This window comes from Leucoraja erinacea, chromosome 13, assembly GCF_028641065.1.
Source record: "Leucoraja erinacea ecotype New England chromosome 13, Leri_hhj_1, whole genome shotgun sequence".
Lineage (NCBI taxonomy): Eukaryota > Metazoa > Chordata > Chondrichthyes > Rajiformes > Rajidae > Leucoraja > Leucoraja erinaceus.
This window is the reverse complement of record NC_073389.1, coordinates 38289381-38308599: the sequence shown is the minus strand read 5'-3', so window position 1 is coordinate 38308599 and position 19219 is coordinate 38289381. Positions and strand designations below refer to the sequence as shown.

At 40.5% G+C, this 19219-nt stretch overlaps 1 protein-coding gene across 8 annotated transcripts in view; it reads left to right on the top strand.

The window, feature by feature from the left end:
- LOC129702883 (adhesion G-protein coupled receptor G2-like) overlaps window positions 1-19219 on the top strand; it is a 124132-nt gene that overhangs the window by 4449 nt on the left and 100464 nt on the right. For 5 of the 8 annotated variants that reach the window (XM_055644946.1, XM_055644953.1, XM_055644950.1 and 2 more), the window contains exons 2-5: window positions 2418-2527; window positions 5414-6064; window positions 7733-7768; window positions 11748-11792. In XM_055644946.1, coding sequence (XP_055500921.1) covers window positions 2419-2527; window positions 5414-6064; window positions 7733-7768; window positions 11748-11792 — 841 coding nt within the window. In that variant the 5' untranslated portion in view covers window position 2418. The remainder of the gene's footprint in view (window positions 1-2417; window positions 2528-5413; window positions 6065-7732; window positions 7769-11747; window positions 11793-19219) is intronic. The other 3 variants (XM_055644947.1, XM_055644949.1, XM_055644951.1) reach the window with 3 other exon arrangements.

Here is a 19219-nt window from a genome sequence, read left to right as displayed (position 1 = left end):
CTATTATGTTGTCAGTGATGACTTGCAGCTTATTGTTTAGTTTAGTTTAGAGATACAGCGTGGAAACAGGCATTTCGGCCCATCGCACCAACCAGCGATCCCCATACACTAGCACTATCCTAGGGACAACTTACAATTTTTAGCAAAGCAAATTAACCTACAAACCTGTACGTCTTTGGAATGTGGGAGGAAACCGGAGCACCAGGAGAAAACCCACGCAGCCACAGGGAGACGTACATATTCCGTACAGACAAGCACACGTAGTAATGATCGAACCCGAGTCTCTGGCTCTGTAAAGATGCAACACTACTGCTGCACCACTGTGCTGCATTGTGGGGCAGAATGGCCTAATTTTTTCCTATATCTTATGGTCTTTTGGTCTTATGTTATGGTATTTTGAATCATTTTTAGAAATGAATGGTACATTTTGCTTTCATTTAGCACAAATATTAATTGAGGACATAATATAGCTACAAATCTCTCTCTTTGAATTCTCCTTAATTTTATCTTTGAATTCTCCTTAATTTTATCTGCCAGAGCTATCTCATGCCTCCTTTTTGCCCTCCTGGCTTCCTTCTTAAGTATGCTTTTCAATCCTCTATACTCCTCCACGGATACACTTGATCCCATGCCCACCTGACCAATCCTTTGGCAGAGGTCTGTAGGGGTGTGACCATTATGCTCCAATATTTTAATCTCAATCACATGGAGAGATTTTGTTTGGGTGGGTGCCGAATGCCGAAATGGCAGCGATGAATATTGGTAGTCATTGGGCTACTGCTTCGATCAAGTCTAAGGTGTGGAAAGAAAGAAGGTACAACTTACATTTATTTTGCATCTCAAAGTTCCATCAGGGCAGGAAAGTACCTTTAAACTGTAGTCGCTGTAGCAATAAAGGAAGGAGTATATTCCTATCTTATCAAATGAGGAGAATAGCAAAAATTTGTTCACCTAAAAGACTCGGTTCTCCATGCTGTTCTGCATGACAAAGTCATCGCCTCATGTAACTCTTGTATTTTTGCATAACTGATCAATAATAATTTGCACCAGAAGTTAAAATACATTTCTCGACTACATTTCATCATTTTGCTGCTGTCATCTTACATTACTAATCAAAAAAATATCTGCAGAGAAGTTCCAACCACAATACGGGAAAAAAAAGAAGGGTAGCTGAGTATTACAAGCAGTCATTCTGTCTCAGTCACTTTATTCACTCGGGTTACAATGTCATATGAACAATTGATTTACTTATTTCCCGGTAATCTGACACCTCCACTTTATATTAATTTCAGGTTATTTTTTCCCCATGGTTTCTCATTCAACAAATATACCAACACCATATTGTGACTGAATAGATACTCTCAATGCCACAGCCCTCTGCCCCCATACATCTATAATTTTACTTTAAATTTAACGAGAATAATATTTGTATTGTACACTGCATGGCAGTGTTTGAAATATACTGTTCTCCAGGGCATGGTTCCCTCAATATAAATGCAATAGACGTGTACTGTGAGACATACACATGAAACATTTGCAAATTTTACAAATATATTTGAAATAAAAAAAATTTGAATATTTCTCCATTCCTGTGTGTTTCCAAAATGAATCTCTTTGCATCCAATTCCCTTTGCTCAATCATTTGTGCTGCAGTTTCAAAGGGACTTTCGGTATGGAATTCCTTCCATAAATGTTTTTTATGTTTAATGTTAAACTTCTTCTTTAATGTTATGTTGTTTTTTTATTAGTGTGCTGCAAGGACATCTGAATTTCCCCTGAAAAGGGGATTACTAAAGTATTTATTATTATTATTATTATTATTATTATTATTATTATAAATGGTACGGTGGCACAGCAGTGGGGTTGCTGCCTTACAGCGCTTACAGTGCCAGAGACCGGAGTTCGATCCTGGCTACAGGTGCTTGCCTGTCTGTAGTTTGTACGTTTTCCCCATGACCGCGTGGGTTTTCTCCGAGAACTTTGGTTTCCTCCCACACTCCAAAGACGTACGGGTTTGTAGGTTAATTGGCTTGGTATAAAACTATAAATTGTCCCTAGTGTGTGTAGATTAGTGTTCGTGTGCGGGGATCGATGGTCAGCACGGACTCGGTGGGCGAAAGAGCCTGTTTCCACGCTGTATCTCTAAACTAAACTAAACTAAACCTGTCTTAATATCACCCTCCACTCTTCTCCCTGGCACTACTACCCTGCTCTCCTTCCCCATCATCACTTCCTATTCCATATATGTCTTCTTTAGAAATTCATAGGACAGTGGTGCAGAATTTCTACCTGTGAAATCTTTTCATTCATTTGCCCAGATATAAGGTATAATAAAATGTCAGTGGCTATGTGCATTGATATGAATATCAGCTGGCTATCGGTCTTTGATTATTTATATTCATTTTGCTTTCTTTCAGAATGGCTCTCCAAAGATGGCAGTGTTGCATTTCAATCATTTGGATGCTTCCTAAAGCTCGTATTTCATTTTTCCCTGCAATCTTATTTATCCTTTTCTCTCTACTCCAAGGTAAGAATCAAAATTGGTGAACCATAACAATTGTCATCCTTAGTCATTCAGTTTCTGTCAAAGCAGCTCAAATGCCAGCTTCAGAACTGTTTTGTTACATTCAACAATGAGATACAACCACTTCCAAATGTCACATATTATAGCCTTCTTTCCAAATTCTCCAAATTTGAGTGTAAATGTTAAAAGTTTGAAGCTGGGATTAACGTCAACCTTGGAAAAGTTACCTCAAATTAAATCAACTTAAATCGATCAATTTTGATTAGCATAGCCGGATAAATGAGCAAGAATCCCACTGTATGCAGGTGGGAAGTGGAGTGGGAATCCCACGGTCGGGCAGTGGGAGTGGAACAGGAATTTTACTGTCTGCTGTGGAAAGTGTAGCAGGAATCCCACTGTCAGGTGGAGGGAATGGAGCAGAAATTCCATTGTCTTCTGCTGGTAGTGGAGCAGGAATGGCACAGGAATGGCACAGGAATTCCACTCTGCTGTTGGGAAATGCATCAGGAATCCTATCATCTGGCAGTGGGTTTAGAATAGGAATTCCACTGTCTGCGGTGGGAGGTGGAGCAGGGACGAAAATAACCTCTTGCGCGGAGTTATTTTGCTGCAAGATCCATTATGGGTGTGAAGCAGGGAGCATATTTCCTTGTGGTGTGGTGGGTGTGACAGCCATAACCTGCAGCTTTCTGATGTAGCTGGAGCAGGAATCTCCCTTCCTTTCAGTGGGGGTGGAAGTAGTTTCGCTGGTTCTGTTCATTAACTGAGAACCTGACTTCTGCGTGGTGATAATGGGAGTAGAGTTCAGATGCCTTTGGTTGAGGGTGTGGCAGTGACTTTGCAGTTTCTTGTAGGTGGGCAAGACATGCATTGGTGATAGGAAGGAGTATAGGATACCGCCACAGAGGTATCTCTAGAATGCTTACACAATCGGGAACAACATTGCACCATACCTATTATACCATGGCCGTCGTCGAACCACATTAAAATCATCGCTATTAGGAAACAATATTTTTACCCTGAGAATTTTCTCCCCTATTTTGAAACAACTAATCCTCGTGCATTGCAATTCCTCCAGAACAAGTGAATGTTACTCACACACAAGGCCAGGCTCTATGTTACAGCAGGCTATTTCAATGGTCTTCACCTCACACTGTGTGCCCATCACAAACATTTTGATCAAAGGGTTGGAGGACATACGTCAGTGAGGCAGAGTATGGGTCCTCCCTATCTCAGAGAAATGGAGCAAAAGCACAGTGTCACTGCCGATAGCCCTTTGTGGGTTGTTGGAGGGAAAAGCAACCATTGGGTTTTCCTGATCTGAGTGTCTCAGGACCCCACTAGTTTCACACAGTTGGGAGTGCTCTATTGTAATTCATGACATCATATGTTTTTGATTTAAAAGACTTCAAAATATTTAGAGCATAGCACCGAACAGAATGCGTGATGTTTCACTTCCTCCCAGTTAATTTTGCAATATGAGCAATGTCATACCAAGCAATCGAATGGTACAATTAGGGAGTATTTCAGCGTTTTCATCCACACCCTTTGGGCTGACAATAAACGATCTATCATTGCTATTGTTTGAGTCAAATTGCCTGAAGCTAGTTGTCATAGTCACAGAGCAAGTGTAACAAACAGAATAGAATAGGAAGATGCTGTAATTGGAATGTGAAAAAAAAGACTGATGAGGTAAATCTGAAATTTTAAAAAATGGAAATTTGCAGAACTAGCCAGTGAGTCAGGTAGCATCAATGGAGAGAGAGAGAAGAGTTACCCATTAGATGAATAACAACGAAGGGCCAATCTCTGGGTTGTACTCCCTTTATTTAATGAGTTACTACTTTTCCTGAACTTGACCTTGTAACCTTTTTAACCAGTTTCAGTGGACCTGCTGAGGAACTGAGGGAACAGGGTGGACGGGGAGAGTACGGTGGAGAGTGGGGGGTGTAGACCGATAGTTTCATCCATGTGAGCTACATTCAGTGGAGGCCAATTTGGGTTAAAGCAATTGACGGAGAATTCCTAACTTACTGCAATGCCTTTGGAGTTAATAACCAGGAAGCAGTATTTTGTATGGGATTTGCAACTAACATTCCAGCAGGAGAGCACACAAATTTCCTTAAACATTTCACACCCTTCCTGTAACGTTGAAAATGTTTGTGAGAGGTAGATCCCTCCCCTAATTCCTGTTGCAGGTGTAACACCTACTGTAGCTCAACTGGGATTAATAACTTCCTAGCCCAGCATGGTTCTGAACATACTTCTGGACAGAGGTATTATACTGGACATTATGTATCACACATACCTACCTGATCTCCTGGTTGCTCAACACTTTAATTCCCCATCCCATTCCCATACTGACCTTTCTGTCCTGGGCCTCCTCGATTGTCAGAGTGAGGCCCAGTGCAAATTGGAGGAACAGCACCTCATATTTCGCTTGGGTAACTTGCACCCCAGTGGTATGAACATTGACTTCTCTAACTTCAAGTAGCCCTTGCTTTCCCTTTCTCACCACCCCCTCCCCTTTCCCAGTTCTCCTACCAGTCTTACTGTCTCTAACTACATTTTATCTCTGTACCGCCCACTCCCCTGACATCAGTGTGAAGAAGGGTCTCGACCAAAAACATCAGCCATCCCTTCTCTCCAGAGACGCTGCTTGACCCGCTGAGTTACTCCAGCATTTTGTTCCTATCAGTGGTATTATTCATTGATATCTATAGTTATTCCCAAACGAAGGCAAGGCTTCTTATTGTCAGAGGTAACAGCATCAACAATTAACACTTGTAAGCTAGATAAAAGAGAATGAAATGTTGGTAGGATTTTTACTGCTGAACATTCTGACATACTCCTTTGATCTCCATTTTAAATGGCATTTTTATCTTCCAGTTCCTTCAGCTACACCCACTAGCCTTAAAGGTCAAAAGGCAGTTTTCCGACATTCCAACATAACCAATGAATATTGGACCTTGTCACCAGGAACGAAGATCCCTTCTCTTCAGGCCTTTACACTATGCGTTGACATCAGGCTAAAAGAGATGAGTGCCAATGGAGTGGCAGTATTCACCTACAACACAGACAAACAGACTCAATCTGCCGCACTCAAGCATGAACTTAGCATCATGGTGGAAAGTAAATACATAGTCATCTGGTTGTTCCGTAAGAGTTTCAGGGTGAAGAAAATCCTTCCCTTACATACATGGCATTCTTTATGTTTAACGTGGAATTCTCAAAGTCATACCGCTCAGATCTACGTGAACGGAACATTGGAGGATGATAAAAAACAGGGTAAGAAAATACTTGGCCAAAACGGGAGCCTGGTGCTTGGGAGGAGGCACAGACGATTGGCAGATCGACTGCAGGTGGACCTCGAGATGGCATTTGTTGGAGAATTGTACTTGTTCAGATTATGGGACCATGAAAAATCTAGTCGGTCTATAGCTAATCTGAACTGTGAAGACGGGAACATCATCACCTGGGACAGAGAGCAGTGGGCCTTCACCGGAACAATCTTGGAAGATGACACCACATTGTCCTGCTGTAAGTATCGCTGCATCCATTAAATGGGCAGATTAAGGGGTAATCCTTGTAACCTTTCAATAGGCTGAACAAAAGACAACCTGTAACTTTCAGCGCAAAAATAGTAACTAAGAGGAGGTGAGAGAAATGTTATTACACTTATCTCTGTTGAGTCTAAGTCTCATTTAGATGCCATATTTATTCCTTACAGTAATCTTTGACAATAAACAACTGAAACCTTTTAAAATATGAAATGACACCTTTCACTCATGACTGGGCCTGTAAACCAGGCAATTACAGCTTGTTCAAATGGTCCAGAGGTAGACAGATAGTATGCCTTGCCTGGCAGGTAGGTGCTCAGTGGTTATTTAAGTATATTTTTATGGTCTGGCTGTATATTTATAATTTGCATCAGGATATCTTTCTGTAGTTCAGACATTATGTATGGTGCATAATTGCCTCTAGAAGTAGCCAGTAAAAGGTGTTTGGAAATCTCCCGTGTGGTGACTGTCTGCTGATTATTATGAGAATGAAAGATTTTTATTGGGAAGAAATTCAATGGAGAAGAAGCAGGGGTAAGAAAATGTAGTTGATTACTACGCTCTTCATAAAGCTCTCCATGGTCTATGGATGGATCTTTCTCATATCTGTTTCCACTTTATTTCGCTTTCAGTTTTCTTTTTACATATGTCCAGGTGCCATTCATAGATACTTAAGGTAATAATGTTTAAAAATGCATTATTCTCCAATGTTGGCCCTTTGCTTCAAAAAAGCTGCTTTGCTTTATCAGTATACCTTTCGAGATTTGAATTCTTACTATGCGATATACATAATAATATAATAATAATAATAATAATAATAATAATAATAATAATAATATCTTTTATTGTCATTGCACATCAGTGCAACGAGATTCAGTGTACAGCTTCCAACCGATGTAAAAGAAAAGTAAAATAAATAAATAAGCTGTGTGACGTGACCATCCGAGGGAGACAATCCAGGGGGGGTGGGGGGCACTCAGCAGGGCCAGTTCAGAGCCGCTATAGCTCTGGGAATAAAGCTGTTTCTGAGTCTGGAGGTTCGGGCGTAGAAGGCCTTGTAACGTCTGCCAGAGGGAAGTAGTTCGAACAGTCCGTTACAAGGGTGTGAGGAGTCTTTATGGATGCTGACGGCCTTCCTGAGGCACCGTGTGTGGTAGATGCCCTCCAAGGCTGGTAGCTGTGTCCCAATAATACTTTGCGCTCTGTGGACGACGCGCTGAAGAGCTCTCCTCTCCGCCTCCGTGCAGCTGAGATACCACACAGAGATGCCATACGTTAATGTGCTCTCTGTGGTGCAGCGGTAGAACGTTGTCAGCAGCTGTTGGGGGCAGACCAGTCTTTTTTAATGTCCTCAGGAAGAACAGTCATTGCTGTGCCTTCTTGACCAGCTCAGCAGTGTTGGTGGACCATGTAAGGTCCTCTGAAATGTGAGTGCCCAGAGGACCTGCCTGTATGCCTGGTTTGCATTAGGAATGCATCAACTTTTTAAAATGTTTTGTAAAATAAACTTTCACTGTGATTTTGCTGGTTCAGAATTGCAACCTATGTCCAAGTGGTTAATATACGTAGTGCAGTTCTTCTTTTCAACGTTTCCCAGTGTGTGCTTATTTAGGTGAAACTGAATATTGATGAAATTCTGATCTTTTAGGTGAAAATTGTTTCAAATTGCGTTTCAAACATTCAGGTAAGGAGGAACGATTACATCTATTGTGGGAGCTTTCTAGGTTTAACTTTTCTCAATCACCCATAAAGGTCTTGTGCAAAGATATGTTAGTGGCCAGTCCAGTAAGAACAGCAATGAAACAATTAATAACTTTGAAAGTTTCCTTTACATTGTTAACTAGATCAGAAGAAAGTGAAGAATTCCCAGCCCAGCCCTCAACTAAGACCAACTGTGAGAATCAGATTATGTGAAAATATTATACCATAGTTTTTAATGTTTCATGTATAAAGTCAGTATCTGCGCATTAGGTAAGATTTTGTTCAAATATCTACACAGCTCAAACTGTGTTCAGTATCTGAGAACACGTCATATTGTCCCCACTTCTTTCTCCTGGAACCTGCTTCTAATATTCCCGACAATATCTTGAAATAGACATCAAATGGCCATTTAATGCATTTGCTTTTCATCTCTTGCCTCAACAAGATCTCAGTTCAAAAATAAAGAATTAAAATTAAAGCTCAGTCTTTCTTTTTTTTATTAATTACCCTTCTCTTTCCACACCATTCCCTTGTCCTCAACAAAACATTCTGGAGGACTGAAAGTTGAACACACATCTATAAATGTTCAAAATCTTGCACCTCTGCATATTTAGTTCCTTTGTTCAAACATCTCATTTGAAACAATGCGATGATACAATTTCCTCATACTAGTAATAACCTTCAAAGGCAATGATTATTAGCCGGAATAAATCAAATGTTCCTTCCCGACTCCTCTCCCTTATTGTAACTGATTGCCAGTCACGAGTATATTCCAACTGTACCATAATGTCTTCTTCTGCCATTGTCACCATCTAAAATTTCAAGTCTAGCTTCTTCACTGTCTAAGCCCTGCTTGCGACTGCAGACATCCAGATCAGACTATCCCACACATCGTGAATGATTTCTCACTGAGGCTTTTCCCTGGGGGCATCAAAGCCATCCACCCAGTAATTGATGGTTACTTGGCCTGGATGTCTACCCTTGATCTACAACTTTAGGCTGTGCACGCCATACCCAAGAAGAAGAAGACTGTCAAAGAGAGATAGAAGAAAACTGTAAAAACAATCAGAAAGATATAATAGCAGTGCACAAAAAGGAAGTTCATTTTATTAAAGTAATTTTCACCAGTTTCATCTGTAGTGAGAGACTGTGCCATTGGTGGCTTGTTTACCTGGCCCGTACTGGAGTTACCCATCAATGCCTTTCCCTCCCACCATCTCCAACTTGCCCCACCATTCCCATGTATTTCAATCCAAAAATTCAGTCATCCCTTTCGACAGAGACTCAACCAAAGATCAAGAGCACGGATTTTAGCCTCTCATCGTCTAGTGCAGTACAGCGCATGATAAGATTCATAAACAAGTCAAGCTTTGCAGAAAATCTTTAAAGGGTGTTGATTTTCACCAGTGTACTGGGGGAGAATAATAGTGGCTCCAAGTCCAGGTGCATCATTGATTTGTGCCTTCATTTCAGAAACATCTAGGAATGCTGTCAAAATCCCACTTGGAATTGACGTCATGTGTGGAGTGCTTGTACCTGGGTTTGGAGCAACATATTAGGAAGAAGCACCCCAGTTATTGCTGCCTGCCAACTCTTGGGGCCACAATGACATTTCATTTTTATGTTGTTCATGAATCCTTTACCATTGGCTTTAAAAACAGAAACGTTTTTTTAATTAATTCTCAAGATGTGGGCATTGCTGGCAATACTGGCATTCATCACCCATCCCAATTGTTCCTGAAGGGTTGGTGGTGGGTCTATTGTTGGTGTGATATTCTTTGTACCGGTTTGATGCAACAGAATATCTTACTAGATGTCTTCAAACAAATTGTTGTGGGATTAGAATCACACTTAGGTCAAACTGAATGGAGAGGGTTGTTTCCTTCCTCTCGGGAGAGGTGGGGGGGTGTGGGGGATTAAAAAAACAGTTGAATAATTTAACAGCTTTAATTTCACACTTTTTGATATCAGTCATTATTTCAAAAAATGTATTCAAATTCTTAAATTGTGGTGTTGGCTTTTGAATTTGTGTGCTGATAAATCCTATTCATTTAATTATTGTTCTGATAAAATATATTAAATTTACTAATTTGTTTTTGTATGTGTGGTCGATAAAAGTAGATTTATTAGCAGAATACTTCTCCGATTGAAATTATTGCACATTATATATACTATCTTAATAACAGTAGCCCTGAATAACTTATTTTGTTAGTGGCTACTTTTGGGAATAGATTATGTTAGATTTTCGTGGTAGTAAGATTGGAATAAAAATTATAGATTGAGGTTTAAATTGTGCCAATAGATCTTACTGATTAAGATAATTGGGCATTAGGTGGACAAGAGATTGTGAATCTAATACATAGTCTTTTTCATTCACCCTTTTTCATAAACCCTTTTTCATTCTAATCATTCTGGGCACTTCAAAGTGAAAGATCCATCTTGCTCATACACTAATTCATTGTGCTGTGGTACTGCAAATAAAGGTTATCATTTAGTTTTTTTTCAACTGAAATTGAGTTATGTTTGGAAAAAAATTATTACATCTACTTCAAACAAGAATAATTTGCAGCTCAAAGTGAAACTGAGTAACAAACAGTTTTAGTTTTAGAAAAATCCAAGCATCCACAGGTGCATTTGTTCCGAAAAAATGGCTGTAAAGGAAAATTGTTGTTGCTAACTGCAAAACTAGTACAAAGAAGGAACAAAAATACAAAGAAGTCTGAAGAAGGGTTTCGGCCCAAAACGTTGCCTATTTCCTTCGCTCCATAGATGCTGCTGCACCCACTGAGTTTCTCCAGCATTTTTGTGTACCTACAAAAATACAATGCTGCCCCACCTCTGGATAAAGGAACAGAGCTCAGGGGGAAAGCCCATATATCTGGAGCACCAAATTGAATTCTCTCCATCCACCCACCATCAAAGACAGCAGTTTATTCACAAGTGGTTCCACCCTCTGACATAGTGCCAATATGTAAGCCTTCCTGGTGAATGTCGTTGACTCGTAGGAGCAAAGAGGTCCTTCTGCAGTTGTATAGAGCCCTAGTGAGACCACACCTGGCATATTGTGTGCAGTTTTGGTCCACTAATTTGAGGAAGGACATTCTTGCTATTGTGGGAGTGCAGCGTAGGTTCACCAGGTTAATTCCCGGGATGGTGGGACTGTCATATGCTGAGAGAATGGAGCAGCGCAGCATGCACACTCTGGAGTTTAGAAGGATGAGAGGAGATTTCATTGAAACATATAAGATTATTAAGGGTTTGAGGCAGGAAACATGTTCCCGATGTTGGGGGAGTCCAGAACCAGGGCCCACAGTTTAAGAATAAGGGAAAAGCCATTTAGAACGGAGATGAGGAAACACTTTTTCACACAGATAGTTGTGAGTCTGTGGAATTCTCTGCCACAGAGGGCAGTGGAGGCCAATTCTCTGGATATTTTCAAGAGAGAGCTAGATAGGGCTCTTAAAGATAGCGGAGTCAGCAGATATGGGGAGAAGGCAGAAACGGGGTACTGATTGGGGATGATCAGCCATGATCACAATGAATCGCGGTGCTGGCTCGAAGGGCCGAAATGTCTACTGCAAAACTCACTTTCAGCAAGAGTGACGGCTTAATGATGAGGGGCCTGGGTCTACGTGTACCTCAGAGTGTGATTCAGGTTTATTGACTCCTCCCATTTACCACATTAGAGATCACCGCTGACCTCCCCTGGTTTGTACATCTCATTCCCATCATACCTGCTAGAGGTGATTTCCCCCACCCAGGAGCTCCCAGTTAGTGAGTTAATCCATACGTAAGCATTGGAGTATCTCAAAACACCATCTTCAATGGGATAGGGTTAGAATGAGACTGTTCTTCCAATCCAGGTTTGGACAATAGCTTAAGTGGCAAATTATATATGAAACATGAATGATATTTATTATCGTATACCACAAGTCCATCTAATGTTCGTTAATGTTGCATAGCAGAATATGAACACCACGGTGCAAGAATCTCAAGGAGATTGCTTGGTAAGTAATTAAAAGTTATCAAACAATCCTAAAAATTAATTGTTTGATATCATATATTTCAAAAGTTTCATTGCCTTGTGATTAATCCACTTAATTTACATGCTCCATTCTTTAATGATCGAATAAATTAACCAAAAATAAAGGTCCTATTCACCTGATGAACCTGGAATATTTGGGTGTCAGACCATGAACTGTCCTATAAACTGGCCTATAAATAATCTATGGTCCTGACTAGAATGTTGATGGGAAGATCAGAAACTTTACCCTATCCTCTTTGATTCTTAAAAGAAACGGAAGGTTATGCGTCAATTTATACACTTAATTAATAACATGTAATGAGATTGCAATTGTTTACTCATGGCTTTGTGCCAATGAATAAAATGAACCGGAAACCAGGATATTTAATGAATTGATTACCCAATAATTCAATTGACTTTTCCTTGCTCTGAAAATATAACTATCATGCACTTGGTGAAACAATTCATTCTTTAATTATGCAGCACACAGGTCTAATTTAGTTACAAGTAAATAAAATTGTGTGACCCCAAACTATTCACAGAAGAATCTTCTTCGCATTTATTCGCCACCCTTCTATCGTTCAATGGAATTGGGTAAGCATAGAAACATAGGAACATAGAATATAGGTGCAGGAGGAGGCCATTCGGCTCTTCGAGCCAGCACCGCCATTCATTGTGATTATGGCTGATCGTCCCCAATCAATAACCCGTGCCTGCCTTCTCCCCATATCCCTTGATTCCACTAGCCCCTAGAGCTCTATCTAACTCTCATTTAAATCCATCTAGTGATTTGGCCTCCACTGCCCTCTGTGGCAGGGAATTCCACAAATTCACTACTCCCTGGGTGAAAACGTTTTTTCTCACCTCAGTCTTAAATGGCCTCCCCTTTATTCTAAGACTGTAGCTCCTGGTTCTGGACTCACTAAACATTGGGAACATATTTCCTGCATCTAGCTTGACCAGTCCTTTTATAATTTTATATGTTTCTATAAGATCCCCCCCCCTTATCCTTCTAAACTCCAGTGAATACAAGCCTAGTCTTTTCAATCTTTCCTCATATGACAGTCCTGCCATCCCAGGGATCAATCTCGTGAACCTACTTTAATCACAAGGATGTCTTTCCTCAAATTAGGAGACCAAAACTGTACACAATGCTGCAGACGTGATCTCACCAGAGCCGTATACAAATGCAGAAGAACCTCTTTCCTCCTATACAGAAATTATCTTGTTATGAAGGGCAACATTCCAATAGCTTTCTTCACTGCCTGCTGTACCTGCACGCCAACTTTCAGTGACTGGTGTACAAGGACACCCAGGTCTCGCTGTACCTTCCCCTTACCTGACCTAACCCCATTAAGATAATAATCTGCCCCCTAGTTTTTGCCGCCAAAGTGGATAACCTCACATTTATCTATATTATACTGCATCTGCCACGCATCTGCCCACTAACTCAACCTGTCCAGGTCACCCTGCAACCTCCTAACATCCTCTTCACAGTTCACACTGCCACCCAGCTTTGTGTCATCCGCAAACTTACTCGTGTTGCTCCTAATTTCCTCTTCCAAATCATTAATATATATGGTAAACAGTTGCGGCCCCAACACCGAGCCTTGCGGCACTCCACTCACCACTGCCTGCCATTCTGAAAAGGACGCGTTCACTCCTACTCTTTGCTTCCTGTTGGCCAACCAATTTTCTATCCACGTCAACACCCTACTCCCAATACCATGTGCTCTAATTTTAGTCACCAGTCTCCCGTGCGGGACCTTATCAAATGCTTTCTGAAAGTCTAGATACACTACATCGACTGGCTCCCCTTCATCCATTTTACTTGTCACATCCTCAAAAAATTCCAGAAGATTAGTCAAGCATGATTTTCCTTTCATAAATCCATGCTGACTTGGACTAATCCTTTTACTGCTATCCAAATGCCCCATTATTACCTCTTTAATAATTGACTCCAGCATATTACTCACCACCGAAGTCAGGCTAACTGGTCTGTAATTCCCCGTTTTCTCTCTCGCTCCTTTCTTGAAAAGTGGGGAGCTATCCTCCAATCCACAGGAACTGATCTTGAATCGATTGAACATTGGAAAATGATCACCAATGCGTCCACTATTTCTAGAGCCACCTCCCTGAGGACCCTGGGATGCAGACCATCAGGCCCAGGGGATTTATCATCTTTCAGTCCCATTAGCCTACCCAATACTATTTCTCGTCTAATGACAATTTATTTCAGTTCCTCTACCCCCTTAGATTCTCTGTCCTCCAGTACACCTGGGAGATTGTTTGTGTCTTCCTTAGTGAAGACAGATCTGAAGTAACTGTTCAACTATTCTTCCATTTCCTTGTTCCCCATAATAATTTCACCCGTGTCTGCCTTCAAGGGACAAACATTTGACTTTGCTATTCTTTTTCCATTAACATATCTAAAGAAGCTCGTACTTCATCTTTTCAGCCCGTATAGCCCGTTTTGTTTCCTTCTGTTGTCCTATGAAAGTTTCCCAATCCTCTGACTTCCGGCTACTCTTTGCTGTGTTATACATCTTTTCTTTTAGTTTTATTCTATCCCTAACTTCTCTTGTCAGCCACAGTTGCCTCCTACTCCCCTTAGAATCTATCTTCCTTTTTGGAATGAAATGATCCTGCCTCTTCCGGATTATGCCCAGAAATTCCTGCCATTGCTGTTCCACCGTCATTCCTGCTAGGATCCCTTTCCAGTCTAGCTTGGCCAGCTCCTCCCTCATGCCTTCATAGTCCCCTTTGTTCAACTGAGTCATTACACACTTGAGATTATTGGGACATATTTTATTGCTGCATAGTACAGATAACTAAGGCAGATCAGAGAGAAATCTATCAGTTTCCACACGGAGAACTATATTTCTTTATACACCAAATTGTTCCCTTCAGATTTGACAATTCCAATTTACTCATTTGTTGTGTTCTGTAAACTTGAAATCATCCATGTCTGAGCTTCCTTATTATTAACTTGCTCCAATTCCTGTCCAGCCAACAGCTCCACGCTTTCTGACCCATGCTTGCTAATGGTTAAACAATTTAAAAACTGTCATCCTCGTTTTGAAATCCCTCCATTGCTTCACCACCCCCCCCCCCCCCCCCCCCTCCCCCTTCTCTCCCCAGGCACTGCACCTCTCAAAATATTTTCATTCTGATTCTGACCTCCAAAGTTCATGAATTATTCTCTACACCACCAGTGGCTTTGTCTTTAGCTATCAAAGAATGTGCTCTGGAATTCTTTCCCTGCACCTTATCTCTTTTCCCTTTCAAATCATTCTTTAAAGATCAACTTGACAGTTCACTCTAAATGTTTGTATGATAACATTTTTGTGATGGATCTTGGAAGGTTATACCACGTGAAAAGTATTCCACAATGAAAAGCCATTGTGGTGTGCCTACATCAAAGATATATGTCAAAGTTAAAACTTCAGTTATAACTTGATCATACAACAATTGTCGAATCCTGTTAGTATATCCGCAGAAATCCATGCAGTTGCTCATTCCAAGCTTGCATCTCATTAGTAATGCTTCCTGTCTCAAGTGCTCTAGGGATCATCTTTCTCATCTATAACTAATAGAGATTTCTAGCTCTGTTACTCTAGTCCCACATTAAATGGTAATTACTCGTGGCAATTTACAGCAATTTTATTACAATTTATTTCTTTATTTGAGCACTTTGCAAATTAAAAGTCAAGAAATGCATTCCTCACAATTCAATATATTGGCAAGCCTATTGCTTATTCTACTCTAAGTATAATTATTCATGTTCAGTATATCTTCTTAAAACAGTCCAAAAGTTCTCTGATAATAAATAATAACTGGCACCTGTCCAAATCATATTTTAACAGACTGTAAGTATGGCGACTTAATTAAATGATACACCATCAAGCAAAGATTCAGTCCAACCATTGTTCTAGACTCTTAAGGTCGCAAACTTCGACATTAAAATGTATCTTTAGCTGCCAGAGCTGTTCTTTAATAAACTATACAGGCTACAAACATCAAATATTTTTTAGCCTATCTGACCAAAAAATAATGTTCTTTTGAAGTAATGTGGGAACATGTAAACATATATGTCTACCTCTCTCAGAGAAATGGTTCTTTGCATGTCCATCTTCTTTGGATTATTCACACAAACAATTGTATCAGATATACCATGCATTACATTTGTCCCCTCTTGAGCTCTTTCAGTGTAGCCTTCACTTTTACCTTCTAGAAATCAGCTCCCCATTTAAAAAAAGGCTTCATTTAATGTATAGGCTACAACTCTCTGTGTAGGTATATTCCCAGTTGATTTGGGAATGGCCTTTGCAAATTCTTTGCTTGTGTGCTAATAGGATGTGCATCTGATTCCATGGTGATTCCACTTGTTCTCTTTGCTTGTGTAGTGCTGATTCATTTTATTTTCAGTTAATGTATTAATGGATTGAGTTTCAAAACAACAATTGGATTGTGTGGCAAGTGTATTTTTCGTGACAGCTTATATTAATCACTCCATTGCACAAATATTGTACGAGGCCACTAGCTCAAGTGAGGTATGAGGTGAATTGAGGTATACCCGGTAAGTTAATTTCTCGAGTTAACAATATACTGCATTGTGTTACGCTGACTGCAATGCTACAAAATATTGCCTGTACCCAGTGGAATGCTATTGTCAATCAAGGGAGCATATTTGAGGCACTGTTTTTGAGAAGTCTAAATTCAACTGTACATTTAAAAGGAAGATATGTGGGGTTGCAGATTGAATACTGTGGGCTAGAAATGTATTAATGCAACTCTTCAAAAATTTAATGGTGTGACATTGAAAATCAGATTAATCCAGAGTGCAGCAATTTTGCACACATTTCTGAGTTAGCATTATTTGAGAAAGTCACCCACCTTTCTAGCATCATTATCATTTTCATTTTCCTTGTCATCTTTTGCCAGTATCAAGCTCATACAAATAATATAAGCAGCAACAAGCAAAATTGATCTGTAGTGAAAATTTTGATGTCATTGATCTCAAAAACAACATTTTGTATCTGTTCACTTGACAGTCAGCATTTACAAATCCAGTTTCTGCTGAAACCATGTGATTTAAGGAACTAATACTAAAACTGATGTATTTGTCCTGATGGAGATCTGTGACTTTTCAGAACATCAGATGTAATCTCATCTATGCACCTGGCCTGTTTTGTCGATGGAGATCAGGGTCATGGTTGCCTCAGCTCCCCAGATACAGGATCGTTCTGGGTTGTTGCTTCTGCTCCATGCAGTTTGTGCTCATTGCTATGTGAGGGAGTTCACCTAAACTCCAAACTCAACTGGAGGAGACTTTATCCATCTTTCATTTATCACACAGGAGCAACACAGAGATGTTCTTGCATTTAAGTTTGCAGACATTCCCAAACTGCATTCATTTCCAGAACAAGGGGTCACAGTTTAAGGATAAGGGGGAAATATTTTGGGACCGAGATGAGGATAACATTTTCCACACAGAGAGTGGTGAATCTATGGAATTCTCTGCCACAGTAGGTAGTTGAGGCCAGTTCATTGGCTATATTTAAGAGGGAGTTAGATGTGGCCCTTGTGGCTAAAGGGATCAGGGGGTATGGAGAGAAGGCAGGTACAGGATACAGAGTTGGATGATCAGCCATGATCATATTGAATGGCGGTGCAGGCTCGAAGGGCCGAATGGCCTACTCCTGCACCTATTTTCTATGTTTTTATGTTTCTATGTCCTTGTGGAGACCTCTTCAGTAATCTTTGCCGTGGCCAGGGGTGTTTGTGTGTGTGTAACTTACAACGTTTTCCTTGGCTCCCTGCACCACAAACATACTTCCTATTTACACTATTTTACTTCGGAGTCACGTGAGTGACTACGTGAAGAACCCCGCCAGGACGCATGCGTGCCATATTGCTACACGCATTGCGAAACAGTCATGCAGGTGGAACGACGTTCCCCCTCAAGCAGCAGAATTTAAAAGCCAGGAACTGCAGGTAAGAAATGCGTTCTTTTTTGTTCCACTTACTGTGATACAGGTGGAGCCAATGGACAGAACAAAGAGAAATAAGAAGGCTGCGACAAAGCTGGCGGGGGAGGACCGCGGAGTTGCGGGCTCCACCTGTTCGTGCTTTCAGGCAAAGAAAAATCAAAAGCACACGCTGAACTGGAGCGGCTTTATGAAAAAGGGGTAATTGAAAAAACCCAACACGAATCAATGGAATTCGTATCCAATATCTTTATCAAAAACACAAAAGATGGTGGTTGTCACATCATCATAGATTTGACTAATTTGAATACTTTCGTACAATATATTCATTTCAAGATGGAAACCTTTGTTACTGCTAAGCAATTGATTTCCAAAGGTTACTACATGGCAAGCATCGATTTAAAAGATGCTTACAATTCAGTACCTATACGAGGTGACCACAGATGTTATTTAAAATTAAACTGGATGGGTCAGCTCTGACAGTCCAGAGCACTACCTAATTGACTAACCAAAGGTTAGGCTGTTCTACATGGCAAGCACCAGCCCTAAAGACAAAAAACACATGGTGATGGCATATCTACAATACTCAGTGTGGACAAAATAACAAACGGTAACAGCCACAAAACACAGACTGTTTTTTATCATCCATTTAAATCTAAATTAACGCCTTCTACCACAATGGATTATCTGGGGTTCATTAACTCAGTTGACATGTCAGTGACTTTGCCTAAGGAAAAGGTTGCCTTAACAGAGGCTTGCAGTAACCTCATGACATCAGTAAACCATCCATCTATTGGTAGCAAGAATAATTGGCAAAAATAGTGCTGCCTTTCCAGCCACACAATTGGTTGGGGTCAAAATTTACAGAGGGCAAAAATACGAGCACTCAAAATTCGTCATTTTGACATGAAGCTCCGAGGCCATCATGGAACTAAAATGGTGGAAAAATAACATTCGGCATTGTTCCAACCTAATCATTATCAGCAACCCATCTATGGTACTACAAACTGATGCCAGTGCACTTGGTTGGGGTGCTACCAATTCCATCTCCAGCTGTGGAGGTAGATGGAATGCACAGGAGGCATCATTATTACAAACACTGGGCATAAACTACCTGGAAATGTTGGGTGCATTCCATGGCCTTAAGTCATATTGTTCTGGGTTATATCACCAGCATGTTAGACTACAAATTGACAATACCACCGTGGTAGCATATATCAACCACATGGGTGGAAACAAATCGACATCATGTGACAATCTGGACAACACAATTTGGCAATGGTGTATCCAGAAAAATATTTGGATATCAGCTACCTACCTACCAGGTAAACTAAATTTAGTGGCAGACACCAGGTCATGCAAATTTAATGAAAACACCGAATGGATGTTGAATAAAAAAGTATTTGCTGATATTACAGCA